This window comes from Equus przewalskii, chromosome 26 (genome assembly GCF_037783145.1).
Source record: "Equus przewalskii isolate Varuska chromosome 26, EquPr2, whole genome shotgun sequence".
NCBI lineage: Eukaryota > Metazoa > Chordata > Mammalia > Perissodactyla > Equidae > Equus > Equus przewalskii.
Window position 1 is genome coordinate 31,609,034 of NC_091856.1, and position 16,282 is coordinate 31,625,315.

At 46.0% G+C, this 16,282-nt stretch overlaps 1 protein-coding gene across 43 annotated transcripts in view; it reads left to right on the top strand.

Annotated features, from left to right (window-relative positions):
• The first annotated feature begins 7,632 nt into the window (after positions 1-7,632).
• SPTAN1 (spectrin alpha, non-erythrocytic 1) overlaps positions 7,633-16,282 on the top strand; it is a 64,800-nt gene continuing 56,150 nt past the window's right edge. For 22 of the 43 annotated variants that reach the window (XM_070596758.1, XM_070596770.1, XM_070596774.1 and 19 more), the window contains exon 1: positions 7,652-7,786. Coding sequence is in view for 21 of the 43 variants with exons in the window: in XM_070596762.1 (XP_070452863.1) it covers positions 10,484-10,516 (33 nt within the window). In the remaining 22 variants the exon portion in view is untranslated. Of the gene's footprint in view, positions 7,787-10,465; positions 10,517-16,282 lie in introns of all 43 variants that reach the window. The other 21 variants (XM_070596766.1, XM_070596757.1, XM_070596765.1 and 18 more) reach the window with 3 other exon arrangements.

Below are 16,282 nucleotides of genomic sequence, written 5' to 3' on the forward strand. Positions count from 1 at the left end.
TTGTTTGATCTCGCAGAAATGGGAAAGTATTAAAGTCTTTTAATGTGGACACAGTGGAATGAACCTGGGGAAAGAGTCGGGAAACCTGGGCTCAATTCACTTTTAGGTTTTGTGGCCTTGGGTAGGTCATTCACCCTCTCTGAATCTCAGTAGCCCCACCTGCAAAACACAAGAATCAGACTAGTCGCTAGATCAGTAGTTTCCAAACTGTGCTCTGTAGCAGTGTCTTAGGGCAGAGCTTCCCAGCTGGTGTGTCGGGGCACACTGATCCCTTAGCCCATGGGGCCTGCGGTGGGCTGATCCCCGGGCCAATTGCCATGTGCACTTTCTCTCTACCTGTGCTTTACAGATGGCATCATTTTCTAAGTATCATGATGGGGAACAGGTTGGGAAGCACTGACCTCGGGCTGTCGAGTGGATGGGGCTCAGCCCTACCGTCAGTCAGCATATGGAGGCTTTGGGCAATTTCAAAAAGGCATTCCTTCCTTCAAGATCCACTGCCGTCTACTGGAAATTGTCCTATTAATAACTGAAAGTCTATGACAGTAGGAGGTGAATGGCACTTACTAGAGTTGCACAGCTCACGTCTTGCCTCCATTGGGGCCCCAATGGAACTCTGGGATCCTCTCTGCCACAGCCTTTTTGCTTTATGTGCTATGTATATTGGGGTTCCATGTAAGATTATATATGGAAAAGTTCCTCTGCCGAAAGTGAAATGTGAAAAATCACTGGACATGATGATCTCTAAGGTCTCTTCCACTTCGAATTTGTGCCACACCATAGAAAATTCCTCTTACAATATTTGAACATTCTTTCGCTAGACGTGTTTAACAGTCTTGCCCACGTCATTCGATGCTTGGTATTCCTAATGGGCTCTTGATGGTAAACAAAGAAAGGAGAGCACTGAGGAGGCCAGGTTTTTGATACTCACTGATAGTGTCACCTTCAGAGATCATGATTGCTCGCCGATAGATGCCACTCCTGGTGGGTGGTGGCATCATATTCCTTAGCTTAGAATGCTAATGACCGCATAGAGTTTTTAAATGCAAATACTCACTTGCCTGCTTGCTTCCTTTCAAGCTTGACCTCATTTCTCAGGCTGAGTCCCATATTTTTGTCATATCATTGTCCTACATCATTTTAGAGCAAATTTGATGAGGAATTGAAAATTCCAATAGAAGAGAAACCTCACACATCCCTTGGATAGAAGAATGGAGTTGTTCTGGGCATTTCCCACCCAGGCACTGGGAGCTTCCCCTTCTCAAGCTTCCTATGATGTCAGCAGTGATGTAATTAGGTTTGGATGTCATCTATCTTCATGCCAGGACAACCAAAAGAGCCACAGAGCTTCCTACAGGGGCTCTATCAGACCTGGTCATTCACTTCCCTTTTCTCTGTCCTACCTAATGAATTCCTGATACTAGATTTCCTGGGACCTGCAGAAAGCCGACAAGAGCTGGGGTCTTCCACTTATGTGATGAATTTACAAAAACACCCATTATAAAGGAATTTATCCTCTAAGTTTACAGCCAGGCTTCATTTGCTTTAAATAACAGTTCATATAGATGGCATTCAGAAATATTTTTCTTTTAGCTTCTTCAGGATGTTTACACTAAATATAGTACACGATCCTGGATTGGAACCTGGGCCAAGAAAAAAAAGATCTGTTTGTGTGTTTGTCTTATAAAGGACACTGGGACAATTGGCAAAACTTGAATAAAGTCTATATGGTAGATAATAGTGTTATGTCAACACTAATTTCCTGACTTTGATTATTATACTGTGGTTATAAAAATAATGTCCTTGTTTTTTTTTTTTTTTTTGTGGAAGATTAGCCCTGAGCTAACTACTGCCAGTCCTCCTCTTTTTTGCTGAGGAAGACTGGCTCTGAGCTAACATCAGTGCCCATTGTCCTCTACTTTTTTATACGTGGGACGCCTACCACAGCATGGTGTGCCAAGCGGTGCCATGTCCACACCTGGGATCCAAACTGGCGAACCCCGGGCCACTGAGAAGCGGAACATGCGCACTTAACCGCTGCGCCACCAGGCCAGCCCCAATGTCCTTGTTCTTAAGAAATGCATGTGAAGTATTTGGGGGTTGGTAGGCATAATGCCTGCAACTTATTCTCAAATGGTTCAGGGGGGACATATATCTACACACATACGTGTTTGTGTGTGTGTGTGTATGTGTGTACTTATGTAAGTATATACATAGAATAATAAAACAAATGTCAAATGTTAACAAATTGGAGAATCTGGGTATTGGGCATAGGGGATTTCATTCTATTAGACATACTTTTCTGTAAATTTGAAATTATTTCAAAATTAAAGATAATCCTCACCCCTCCCCAAATAAACAAAAAAACCTGTACTTGCAGTTCTGATAAGGTGACAAAATCAAGCTACAGAACCTACAACCCTGAAAACAAGACCACAGTGATGGTTACCAGGAAGCCATCAAGCTGTAGCAAGGATGGAAAGTTGACTCTAAGCAGGTTTTGCAAAATGCTTCCTACTTAAAGTGAAATAGGTGACTTGGAAGAATTTTCATTCAATGGAGAATGTGATTTATGTACTCGCAGTACTTGATGGTTTGAGCTAAAAGTTATGGGAGCTCAGAAGACAGATCTGTTGCATTTTGGGCAGCTTTTCCCAGAGCGTTTTCCCACAGGATCCTAAAAAAGAGTTTGGTAGTCAAAGAGGTTTGGGAAATACTCTGTCAAAAGTAAACTAGGTGAAGAAATAGGTGAAATTTGAATGGCAGAATGTTGGTAATTGTTGAAGATGGTGATGGGCATATGGAGGTTCGTTGTACTATTCTGTTTACTAGGTTTATCTTTGAAACCTTCCATTATAAATGTCTAGATTCTAAAGAAAAGAAAAAGGACTTTTATCTTGGACTTTTTAATGCCTTAACTGTGCTGCTTTGGATTGTCAACCTTCAAGAGTTTGCAGTGTTTCCCAAACTGACGATGGAACTCCTGTTTCCAGAGCTTCTCTTGGGCCTAATATTTCTGGGAATACACTTTTTTTTTTTCTTTTTTGGCTGAGGAAGATTTGCTTGAGCTAACATCCATTACCGATCCTTCTCTTCTTTTTGCTTGAGGAGGATGAGCCCTGAACTACCATCTGTGCCAATCCTTCTCTATTTTTTTGTATGTGGGACATTGCCACAGCATGGCTGGTGAGTGGAGTAGGTCCACACCCAGGATCCAAACCCACAAACCTGGGCCGCCAAAGTGGAGTGCATGGAACTTTAACCACTCAGCCACGGGACCAGGCCCAAGAAGACACTTTTGCTTTACTTGGAGGTTAGGTGGTCAAGAAAGTATCTTGGAACATAGTATTTGATCCAGATACTTAAAACTATTCAGATATTTTTAAAAAGTCCAAAAATCCTTTTATTCTAGGTACTCACTGTGAACATCTCTTCATCTCTGTCATCTCTGTATATATATATACACAGATATGCAAATACATTTCTTAAGTAAATAGACTCAGTACCCGTGTTCTTCTGTAACCTGCTATTATTTAGTAATAGTTCAGATATTTTTCAAGTCAATGAGTACGACCTATATCACCAATATAGTCTGCTGATCTTATGAATCATAATTAACCATCTTTCAGTTGGTGACTAGTTACTTCTAATTTTTTACAATTATTAACGTTCTTAAATATATATCTTGTCCTACCTTCCTAGGGTAAATACCTTGATGTATTGTTGTATCAAGTGGCATGCAAATTTTATATTCTGATCCACATTGCCAACTTGCCCTTTCAGAACTCAAAATGGGTAAGATTTGTCAGGCAGAAATGAGGGTGGATGTTGGGAAAGAAGGACATTCTACTTGGAGGGAAAAGGTGTGAGCAAAAGCATGAAGTTGGAAAAATAAATAACCTGTTTCACTGGTTGGCTAAGCTCAGGTCTGGAGGAAAGCAGTGGGAAACGATCCTGTGGAAAGGTAAGTTGGAACAAGTTTGGGAAGGCTCCGGAATCTATTTAAATAGCTTGGACACTTTGGTAGGCAAGGGGAAGCTACTAGATTTTTGAGAAGATTTGACACGGTTTGTGAAACATTCTAACTGTGTGTTCAAGGTGAACAGGCGGTGTAGAGACTGACATGGCGTAACGGCAGTCCCACAAGAGTACAGATGGGAGCTAAGTGAGCTGCATTGGGAAGATGTTCGAGGCGGGGAGGAGCTCGCCTCTCTGCTGTCACCTGCAGTCCTTTTAAGAAGGCCAGCCTGGGGCCAGCCCCATGGCTGAGTGGCTGAGTTCGTGCGCTCCGCTTCAATGGCCCAGAGTTTGGATCCTGGGCTCGGACATGGCACTGCTCATTAGGCCATGTTGAGGCAGCATCCCACATGCCACAACTGGAAGGACCCACAACTGAGATATACAACTATGTACTGGGGGGATTTGGGGAGAAAAAAACAGGAGAAGAAGATTGGCAACAGTTGTTAGCTCAGGTGCCAATCTTTAAAAAAAAAAATTTAAAAAAAGGCCAGCCTGTCACAGCCATGCTCCCAGCAACTGTCAGCCTCTTCTCTAATATGGTCTCTGATTTCAGAAGCAGTCACTGTGTTTTGCTTTATTTTTTAATTGTGGCAAAATATACACAACACAAAACTTACTATGTTAGCCATTTTTAAGCGTACAGTTCTGTGGCATTAAGTACACTCACATTGTTATATAACCATCACTACCACCCACCTCCAGAACTTTTTCATCTTGCACAACTGAGGTTCTGTACCCATTAAACACTAACTCCCCGCTCCTCCTCCCCCCAGCCCCTGGCAACCCCTGCTCCACTCTGTCTCTATGAATTTGATGATTCTGGGGACCTCATGGAAACGGAATCTTACAATATTTGTCCTTTTGTGTCTGGCTTATTTCACTTAGCATAATGTCTTCAAGGTTCTTCCGGTCACAGTTTTGAAGATCTGTGCTGTTCCTTGCCAGCTCTGACACTGCAGAATGTCATCTGGGAAGAACTACACTCCACTTCCGGCACGACTTCCCAATCAGCAACCTTCTTGGGAGGAAAAATAGCGGAATGCTTGGTGCTTGCTTGCTAACTGCCGTGTGTGGGTGTGTGTGTGTGTGTGTGTGTGTGTGTGTGTGTGTGTGTGTGTGTGGAGACTCTCCCAGGGAGAGTAGGCAAGTGACTTTCCATGCCCGGAACATGTGAAAACATCATTACAATTGGTGCATTTCCCAATGTTGACGTGTTGAACAACTTGAAAACGTAGTGGCACGACCTAGATGCCTAAGCTTAGGGCGCATATCAAACCTTCAGAGAACTGCTGGAACTAGAAAAGGAGCTCCCCCTGCTTTTCAGGAGGCCAGGAGCGAGGGGACTGAGAACCTGGAGTTGATTGGTTCCAGAGCTGCTATACTGTCCTGCACTTTCTTGTTTTTTTCCTGAATGAGTTTCTCTCAGACAACAAAGAGGGCCATTATCTGCTTTGTCATCTTCCTCTCCCCACACCTACCCGAGTGTTAGGCGTGGTGAAACTGGTGCGAGGTGAGGTAGGCAAGGAGAATGCATGAAAAATGGCTTTTTAAATGCCTCCAGTGCCAAATGCAGAATGGGGTGCGTGAGTGAGGGGGAGGTGGAAGGGCTGGAGATACTGCTTTTTGGCCATGTCTCAGATCAGACAAAGGATCAGCGAACAAGATTTCGGCGTCTGTCTCAGTATAGAAGCTCTCTCTAAGGTCAAATCTGTTTTGCATCTGGTAAAAGCAGCAAAACCCCCATTTCCCTATGAGGCCAGAGTGATTTAAAAGAAAAACCCTCCCTTTTTATAGCTCCTGCCCACGGCCTTGAGAGCCGTTCTTTGTTGGAGCAAGTCTTAGAAATTCTGGAGAGCTGTGATTGTGTTAGCCATTTTGTACCCAGAGCTGAATATTTGATTAAACATTTTGCTGCTCCCCGCTGGAGAAGAGGCTGTCGCCACTATCAGCTGTTCCCAGAAATGTATACCCCAGGGAGGAGTTACCGGGGCTGTTTTCTCTACAGAGAAGATTGCAGGAAATGCCTCTTGGCTCCTGCGTTTTTCCTCCAGATTCTCTAAAGCTGCTTCTGGGGTGTGGCCACTCGTTTTCTTTTCTTTCCGCTCTGATGGAGCAAGGGAACAGGGGAATTTTTCCTCACTATCATGGCTACAACCAAGGTCGTTTAGAAACCAGATTGTAGATGCCAGGCAGGGAGAAAGAAGCCAACCTGGAGAGGACCAGGAAGCTCAGGGCTGGGCCTGGGCCCAAGCTTTGGTGCAGCGCCCAGTGCCTTTATATTTATTTAAAGAGGAGGGCTGCCTGGTAACTGGGAGGCTGAGGCCTTCCTGAGCTGCAGAGCGGCTGGTCTGCCTGACTGCACAGGAATGATCTGGGTGTTACTCCCAGTGACTGCCGCCCAGCTGTCACTGGTGTGGGGGTGGGGAAAGGGCTTCCTAACCGAGAGCTTCTGGTTATAGAGTTGAGAGCCAGGCCCTTAAACTGCTAAGACGGTAAAGAACAGAAATTCCAGAAACCCCTTATTTTTCTTTTGTCCACACCCCAGCATCCACCATCACAATGTCTCCCTTTCCTGTGGGAAGGCGGTATGGCAAACTGTTACAGAGGTTCTGACTGTTCGGATTCGAATCCTAGCTTTTCCTCTTGTTTGGTGCCTGACCCAGGGCAAGAGACCTAGCTTCCAAGTTAGGGTGCTCATTTGCAAAACGGGGAAAATAATACCTACCTCATAAAATTATTGCAAAGATTAAAAAAAAAAAGTAACACATTAAATGCTTAGCATTGTGCTGGTACATAAGGAAAGTTCAGTAAACTGTGGCAGGAAGAACCTTAATATCCTGTTTATAAAATAGGACTGATGCATCCTATTCCACGGGCGACCTGTGAGAAAGCTTTTGCTGTAAGAATATAAGAAATTATTAACTCTCCAAACTCCAGAATGACAGACAAACTCCAAATTAGTCGGCTTTATTTTTTAGAATCGGATTTGGCCTTTTCTTACCACCTCCTCAATCTTGGAGCCCAAAATCATCCTCGGTCTCTTGACCTCAGCCCCGACCAGGATTTGGGTCGGCGGCCTCAGCCTTCTCCTGGGGAAAGGGGGCACCAGAGAAGCACACGGGTGACCTCACCCTTTAGGACTGGGCGTTTTTCCGGCCGGGGTGCGCAGCATCCCAGGGCAGACTGCAGCGATGGCCCCCGCCCCGCCCTTCGCTGCGGTCCTGGAAAGGCTCCCAGGGACGGAGGGGCGGGGTGCAGAGGAGTCTCTGCAGGGCGGGGAGGGGCAGGATTGGAGGATCCAAGCTGCGGGGAGGGCGGGGCGGCTGGAGCATCTCGGCCCGCCTGGGCGGAGGCGACGACTCCTCTGCACCATCAACCCCCACCCCTGGCGCGCGCCCTCTTTCCCCATCCTCCCGCGGCACTCCCGGGGCTCGGATCTTCCCCCGCATCGCCGCTTCGGCTCCTTCCGGCAGCGCTCGGCCCTTTCCGCCGGACGATCGGGAGGCGAGCCGGCGGGAGCTCCGCCCCCTGTGCTCCTCCGGCGCTCGCCCCCGCCCCTCGCGCCGCGCCGAGGCTCTCTCCCTGCGCTCGCGCCCGCGCGTCGCCGGAACGCGCGTGGCCGCCTATAAAAGAGGCGGGGCGCGCGCATCGCCGCCACTACCCGCTGCGGAGCGAACGGCGAGGAGCGGAGGCCGCGGAGGCGCGTCGGTCCCTCAGCAGCGACCCCCGGCCCGACGCACCCACGGCTCTCACCCTCCAGGAGCCGGTGAGAGGGGGAGCGGGGGAGCTCGGTGCGGGAGCGGGGCACCGGGACTGCCGACCCCCGGGCGGGGAGCCGGGCGGCCCCCGGGGTGGGGCGGGGCCGGCTCGTGGACAGGTGAGCCGGGCGGGCCTCGCCGCTCCCTCGGACGGGCGGGAGCCGGGCGAGCCGGCCGCGACCGGCTTGTGGCGCGTGGGCTGCAGGGACCTGGGCGCCGGCGGCTGGAATGTCATTGACGGGGCGGAGGGGGGGCGAGGCCGCCGGGTTCCTCCCCGCCCCTTCCCCCAGCCCGGCCGCGGCCCCGCCCGGCCCCATCCGGCTGCGGCAGGTGGGGCGGGGGCTCCCTGGTGGGGATAGTCACCGTGCCCCTCCCTGCAGAGCGCTCCCCCCACCGCCCCCGTCCCTTCCCTCGTGGGGAGGACTTCTGCAGCTCCTTTTCCCAAATCCCAAATACCTCAAGCAGTGCCGGCCCGACCCTTGGAGGACGAAGAGCCAAGATCAGAGTAAAGGGCTCTGTGACCTTAATTTCATCCTGTATGGCGAGTCTCTGTCTTCTCTCTTAGACGCAGAAAGGTCCGAGACTGGCCATCACCTCCTTTTCTTTCCTTGTAATAAACGTCTCTTTCCTACCCAGTTGTGATTTGCTTGTAAATAATAGGTAGATGCGGTGCTTGCTTTGTATGAGACCCAAATCAAATAACTTCATAGCTTAGGATTCCTTTTTTTTTTTTTTTTTAACCCTCCTGAGACCGGGTCTTCCGAGTCGAGGACAGTATATTTGTCAAAAATTCTACAGCCATTCCGGTGTTGAATGATAGAGCAGCCTTTTGTTTGAAAGCCGCCCCTGCGAATTTGATTAGATGCTTCCCAAAGAAAATTGCCGTTAAAAGTCTCTGATGTACTGGAATAAAATATCTTAAATAAGGGGCTTGTTAAGATTAATAGTTGAGTATATTTTAAATTAAAAGCCTGAATAGCTCAGGAAGCTGGGTTGAGATGCTGTTGGAATTGCTGCAGCCCCTTGTCAAATCTCTTTTATATAATAGATCCTAAAATATGTAGGCTCTTTGTTCTGTCTTCATCATGGTATCTTAGAAAAACTTAACCATCATGGCTGTTCGGGAAGAATAGAAGAGAGACCATACGAAGTATTTTCGTAATGTGTGGAGAAATTGCGTCGTCATGGCAATTGGACTTGAGTAAATCAGAATGTATCAAAGATGGAAGGGTGGGGGTGTCTTGCAGCCAGGAAACAGAAAATCTTCAGAATAGCAGTGGGAACACACTGCTGTACGAAGCCGTTGAGCCAAGATTCCAGCTCCTTAAACTAGTCATTTATTTTCCCTTTGGTTGCAGCTGATGTCTTAGATTTTGAAAGGTCAAATTGAAGTCAAAGTTTAAAAAATATGCTGCAGGGAAAAAAATGTGCTGCAGAAGGGCCTCTCTCCAGGAAATGAACAATAAGCCTTTTTTAGTAACTGGGCCAATAATTACTCAAAGGGACCCTCAAAGTGTGTTAGCTGTTATCCGGGGACCTAGATGGAGAGCCGAGACTTGAAAGGAGGATTTGCTCTGTCCTGGACAGGTGTGAAGCCGTTCTTAATGTAAACCATCAGCCTGATGACATTCTCTGATACGCTTTTGGTCTCGGCAGTGTGGTTTGTAGTAATCTAATAATTGGAGAAATCCGATATGTCGCAGGCTCTAATAGGAGCCTGTCAAGCAATCTGATGAACAGGTTCAGCTGGGGAGAGTTGTTTTTTAAGTATATCTTTTGGTTCCTTGGGTTAGAATTTTCTCTGCTTTTCCTTACCTGCCTTCATTCCAAAGGGAGGGGCCCGCTGCAGCTCCTGAGAAGTGGAAGTCGGAATAGTCCACAGTCCTGGCATTGCTGAACCTGCACTAAGGACAGTGTGGGCACCAGGCCGGCCTCGTAATCAATCCTCCGTGGGCTATGCGAGGACTCCACTAGTTATGCAGGCGGGTCTGCTACAGCTGCGGTCAGAGGAGGTAGAAGAATGCGACGCCCTGGTGGCAAATGCTGACTCAAGGCACGCAGAGGAGGGACGCAGGGCTGATCCCTGGGTGGGGGGGACTGGAGCAGCTGTGCTGGTTACCTCCCTTCCACCTTTTTTGCATACTCCTCTTGTACCGGTTTTGAACAGGAAATAGTATTTTGTAAAGGAAGTGTACCAGTAAACTAGGCCCAAGTCAGATCTTTGCAGCTTGAGTTGGTTCTTGTTTCTTATAATTTCACGAAATCATGCTGTTTTATTACTGAATGGAACGGAGTTTAGGAACCGTCTAGTCCTGGGAGTCTCAATTAATTTATCAGAATGAGGGGCAGTAGGGGACATGTTCAGTATTAAAAAGTATATTCAGTATTATTACTTTATTTGAAAAGTCAGGAAACTGAGACTCAAAAGGGAGCATGACTTGGCCAAAGCCACACACCTAGAGAGAGAAGCGCTGCTAAGACTGGAGAACCTTGGTTCTCTTTCTGCACGTTAAGCCCCTGCTGGGCCTTAGAAGCTCTGTAGAGTAAGCCAGGCACCAGGGAGACATCTGAAATTTGATTTGCACCTGTGTTCATGTGTTTTTAAAGGTCTGTTTCCTTCATTGTGAAATTGTTCTGTTCAGTTCGCCCTCAGAAGCTTGTTATCTTGCTCTCCCCTCCCTCTGTAGACTCCACATTCCTCCGTCATGCTGTCATCGTTTCGTAAGCGCAGAGTCCAGGTATCTGACCGGCATGCAGGAAATGTGTTGCCTTTTCGGGTTTGCCTGGCTTGCAGTGAAGACACATTTGGGTCAGAGAGTTTGAATGACCCAAAGAGAGGGGGAAGAAACCCTGCCTGCATGATCTTTCTGTTAAGCAAATTGCTTAGGGTTTGGGTTTTGTTGTTTTTTTGGTGTTATATGAATAGAAGTCTTAGTAAATTTATTCTCAAATTTCCAAAGCCGCCTCTTCTTTTACTTTCCTCTCTTTAAGGCATGACTATTAATTTTTTTATCACCCTACTGGCGTTTGCATGTAGTGTTTGCTGATTTTTTTTATTGATGGTTACTTGGTTCTTAAGAACCAAGGGACTAAACTGGTTGTCTTACATATTTGGGAAAAATAACCTGAAAACATGTAATAAAAGTAGTATTTTTAAATTTGACAAATATTTTAAACTTGGGTTTGTTTCCTGTTCCCATTGACTTATTTTTTTCTGCCACATTCCTTGTAATGAAGTGGCGCTTGCATTTTCTTGATTATAAAAAAGCTCACTATATATCTGTTTTGTGTACAGTTTTTGCGTGTTTGCTAAATTCGACCTTTTTCAAAAAGAAAAATGCTTAAAATTTGTGTATGATATCCCATAAGGAGAAATAGAAACTTTGCAAATTTCTAGTGATTATGGGTGATAAATCCAAGCCAAGCCCTTTTATAAATCAGACTGGTTAATTATTTAAATGAGGTTTATAAAAATGGGCCACATGATAACCTTTTCCTGTTTTGAATCTCAGACACAATATTCTGCTCTTAATACCTCTCATCTGAATTTTACAGGTTAAAAGGTAAGTAGCAGCAAGATAGTACTTGGGAAGCGTTCAGAAGTAAGTGTCCTCAGCGTCGCTCTGCGTGTCTGGATTTTGATGCAATGCAGTATGAGTCTGTTGCTTTCTTCAAGCCGAGGCCCCGCTCACCTCTGCAGAATCGTGCTGACGAGTTGAAATGAATTGATCAGTTTGAAGGCTGACATGCAGATCCACAATCCTGATTGGAATGTGGTTTAAGCGAAAATATTTGTTGTTTTTATTCATGGTTAAAACTCTTAACTTATGTATTATTTACCTCTCTGCTTACCATCAGACCTGCCACTAAAATCTGCAGCTAAGCTGGTTTTGAGTTAATTTGTTGGATCTAAGGATCAATTGGTATGGGTGCTAACCAATTTTTTGGTGGTTTGTCCTCAGGGGAAGCCCTTCCACATCCGTGGAGGTAGTTCTCTTGCTTTGTACATGTAAAACTTGGTAATAGGTCAGCTTTCTAAGCCGTGGAGAAAACAGCATTGTTGGTTCACCTTTGGGCTCTGACTAAGCAACAAAAACAACATTGCTGAATGATTTCTCTGACCTTCTGCTTTGGGCGATGTTTGTGAATTTTTCCATAGAGCCTAATGATCTCTTCATCCTGTTAGTCCCTAAAACCCCTTTCCTTGAGAATCAATCTATGCTGTGAAATCAGAATTCATTTGGTAGTTCTCCAGGTGCCTCTTACATCCAGCAGAGTCAGCTTGCTGAAAGGACGGCAGTCCCACTGCTTCATTTTAAATAGCGACTCCTTTCATCTTCACTACCATTTTCTTCTCTTCTGGGGCTCCATAGAGAAACTGTGCTTGCTGAATGCTTCTGCTCTCCAGGATCTCTGCAAGGTCTCCTAAACTACTCACTGCAGGAGCCAAGTTTGCAGAGTCTAAAGCATTTGACCTTTGGTTTGAAAATGTTTGTATCTGCAGTCTTTTCTGTTGCTTGACACAGTGTTGTTCCCACCCACTGCCTGTCCTCATCCACCAAGGACAGATATATCCCCTTGCACAATGGGGCATATAGTGTCTGTAGATTAGGTTAAGGCATTTAAAAATTCCTTAAATACCAAGAACTGCCTCAAACAGCTGTCTCGGCATTCATCAAGAAGACAAAGATATGAATTAATGTCCAACCTCTTTGTAGGAGTCCATTTTCGTTTGATAATATATACAAGTTTGTGTTGAATACGAGCACTCGTTGGATATATTATATCTTTGGATTAAACTGGAACTTTCTAACCAAGATACATGTCTTTAGACCCCCTTTTTCTTCCCAGAAATCTGACAGCATTGTAAGAACGCTGACAAGTTCTTCTAATTTATTACAATAGAGGACATAGTTGTAATTCCTGTTTTATCCCCTGAGATCAGTTCACGTTACTTGCTGAATGATGCAGCTCATATTTTGACTGCTGCATTGCAGCATCTATAAACAGCCTGCATCTTCAGTCTTCTCTCATAATATTTGAAAAAATACAGCCTTTTTCTTCAGTTACCTTAAACAGGAGTGTCCTTAAACTACAGTCGTGCAACACATAATGACGTTTTGGTCCATGATGGACTGCATATACGACGGGTGGTCCCATAAGATTGGTACCGTATACCCTAGGTGTGTAGTGGGCTATACCATCTAGGTTTGTATGATGTTCACACAATGACACAATCACCTGACAGTGCATTTCTCAGAATGTAACCCCGTCGTTAAGCGAAGCATGACTACAGGGGATACGTTTAGCACTTACTTTCCCCTCCTTCATCCTCCAAATACATAGACTGGATTGGCAAAATCAGGGTTGATTGGCTGCCTTGAGATAAGCAGATTGCACGCCCAGGAAGTCAGCTTCTTTGCGGTTTTTAGGCAGTTAGTGGAATAGATAGATAGGCTGGTAAGGTCGGAGATTGTTTTTTTAATGGCACATGTCCCAGATTCTTCCTTTCTAGCTCTCAAAAGGCGTTAATCCCATTAAGGCTGGGAACAGCCCGGAACATTCTCTGTGGAGTCCGCTTTATCAGTGAGCTGCATATTTCAGAGCAGGGGCGGGGTTCTTGCGGCCTGCAGTCTCAGTTGCAGTGGGAATGTGGCGCCTACACACAGGCAGAATCCAAGGAATTCCATTGACTCACATAGTTCTGGGTGAGAGGTTGTAGCACCTTTGGGTGGCAGTAGTTCTTGATGATACGAGACTTCTTCGTGTGTTTAATACAGTCTATGGAAATGAACTTTTAGAAGCTAAGAGTAACTGGGACTTACACAGATAAACTGGAGACGGCTCCCTATCAGGTTAAGGGGGTGGGGGGAACTCCTACTAACCTAAAACCTTAGGCTCCTGTAATCCCACAAATGAAAATTCTGAATGCAGACAGCAGTGGGAGAGCACTGATGACTTTCAGATGTCCAGCTCCCCAGAGACAGCCAGTTGTGGCTTGGCAGAGCTCCCACCTACTGACGTCAGCTGATCTACTGCAGGAAAGAAAAGTCCATTATTGCCTGACCAAAGCACTTGGTATAGAATTGACTCGTTCTACTTCACTGGGGTGACAAAGAGAGCCTTTTAGGTTGGTTAATTTCAGCAGGGCCTCGCTGAACTGTCTTCCTGGATTGGTAGGGGCAAATCAGCATGCTGGATCCGAGCAGGGGGACTTGCTCAGGTGGAACCTTTGCAGTATTAGATTGAGGATTCTTTTTCTCATCATAAAGGGCTGCTCCCCAATGTGATTGCTTAGAAATTTCCATAGCAGCTAGAGGATTTTAGAAATGCAGTGAATCCCGCGGTGTGAGGAGGCAGGACAAACGCCATACATGTTAATCTGAAGCATTGGACCTCTTTTTTTTTTTTTTTTTTTTTTAAGATTTTATTTTTCCTTTTTCTCCCAAAGACCCCCCGGTACATAGTATTTTTTAGTTGTGGGTCCTTCTAGTTGTGGCATGTGGGATGCCACCTCAGCATGGCCTGCTGAGCAGTGCCATGTCCATGCCCAGGATCCGAACCATCAAAACCCTGTGCCACCAAAGCACAGCACATGTACTTAACCACTCAGCCATGGGGCCGGCCCCTGCCTTAGACCTCTTTCAGGAGCTCCTGGGCAGTGAGGTTACTGTTTCATACATACCTATACTTTCCTTGGAAAATTTCCGTACAAGAAAATTTTGTAAGCAAGCAAGTTAGACACATAATTCTCTGCTATTCTTCCATCTTAACTGTTTCCCAAGGGATGAGAACAAAGGAACTATATAGTTATTTTTTAAAGGATTTGTAATGTTATTTAGTTTTTCTACAACTTTTTTTTTTTTGAGGAAGAGTAGCCCTTAGCTAACATCCGTGCCCATCTTCCTCTATTTTATATGTGGGATGCCTACCCCAGCATAGCTTGCCAAGTAGTGCTATGTCCACACCCGGCATCCGAACCAGCAAACCCCGGGCCGCCGAAGTAGAGCATGCAAACTTAACCCCTGCGCCACCGGGCCAGCCACATATATAAATTATTCTTAACCCTAATTGTTTACTAACTTAAGACTCAATCTTAAAAAACCGAAATTTTAATTTTTTTAATGATTAATATATCCTCCTCTCCCTTTTTTCCCTTCTCCTCCAAAGTGGAGATGGAAAAGATAAGAGGTAGCGAAAGGAATTAAATAAGCAAACAGCCATTAGTACAGAGCAGGTCAGCTCCAGTCCTGTTCAGAATCACTGGTTCCAGCATGCTAGTCTGGGAACCAGGCATCCTGGGTCACTCTAGGCTCCACGACTTGCTTAGTAGATGACCTTGTCTCTTGCCTACTTAATTGTGAAGGGACAGCAGTTTCTCTATGTCCAGATTCAGAATGAAGTTGACTCTAATATGTGTCGAGTTCTGTGATCAGAGAATAAGAGTTAAAGGTCTTTTTTATAGTTCCTTAGGAACTCTAAATTCCCCAAAGAACTTATCAAAATGGCAGGGAGAAAACAAAAAATTAGATGTGATGGTGCTCTAAGAGGTCCGTGGAGGGAGTGAGGACTCAGGACTGCAGAGGACGAGGGAGGTGCTTAGCCTTTGAGGGCTTTGCGTGGCGTTAAATGGTAGAGGACTGGAGCAGAGAACTTTGCTGCCAAAGGGAACTTTGCTTAGCAGGGAAATGGACCTGCTCAGGGGCCGAGACTCGGGGCTGGTGCAGGAGTTTGCTGCGAGACACGCCTGGAGCAGACAGTGCCGGTGAAGGAGTGAAGTCACGCTTACGTTCTGGTAAATGTGGCTGGAGATGGCAGTGGTCCTCATCCAGGCCCTCGTCAGGAGTCAGCCTTCTCCAGAAGAGGCTGGTAGACGCAGGGCGGCAGTGTAAACCAGAGCTGCGTTGTTGTGATTAAGTGCTGTTACAGGAGCTCTGCCCTGAACAGATGTGTAGTTTTTCAAGGTTACCCTCAGTTTTTGGTTTTAAGGACTCTTGAAGCCCGTTTTAAGAGTAGGAAATATTTTTTTCAGACACAGGTATCTACTAATGATACAAAACTGCCTTCTTGAGCTTTGTTTCCTCGAGGTCCCGCCCTACCAAAGTGAAAAGAGCAGCTCATTTCTCAGAATATGCTGCCATGTGGTCAGTCCAGGATTAGTAATGCAGACTGGTTTGCTAGGTTGACACCTCGTCATGGCTTCAGTCAGCACGTTCTTTGTTTGCTATTCTTGTCTTGAATCTAGCTTTTACCTGGATCGAATTCCAGCTTGACAATATGGAAAATGAAACTTGGGTCGATAGATTATCCCGCTCTCTCCCCACCCTTTACACATGGATGCAGGGCTGCGGCATCACAGCTGCAGCCCTCAGCACGGGCCTGCTCCTTCCTTCAGCCAGCACTTCCTAATGGCCTGAGTGCCGGAAATCGGGGCTGCAGAGCTCAGCTGGCTCACCAAGTATGTGCCAGTGCTCTGTGCTTCTGCAGGGGAGTGTGAGCGAACC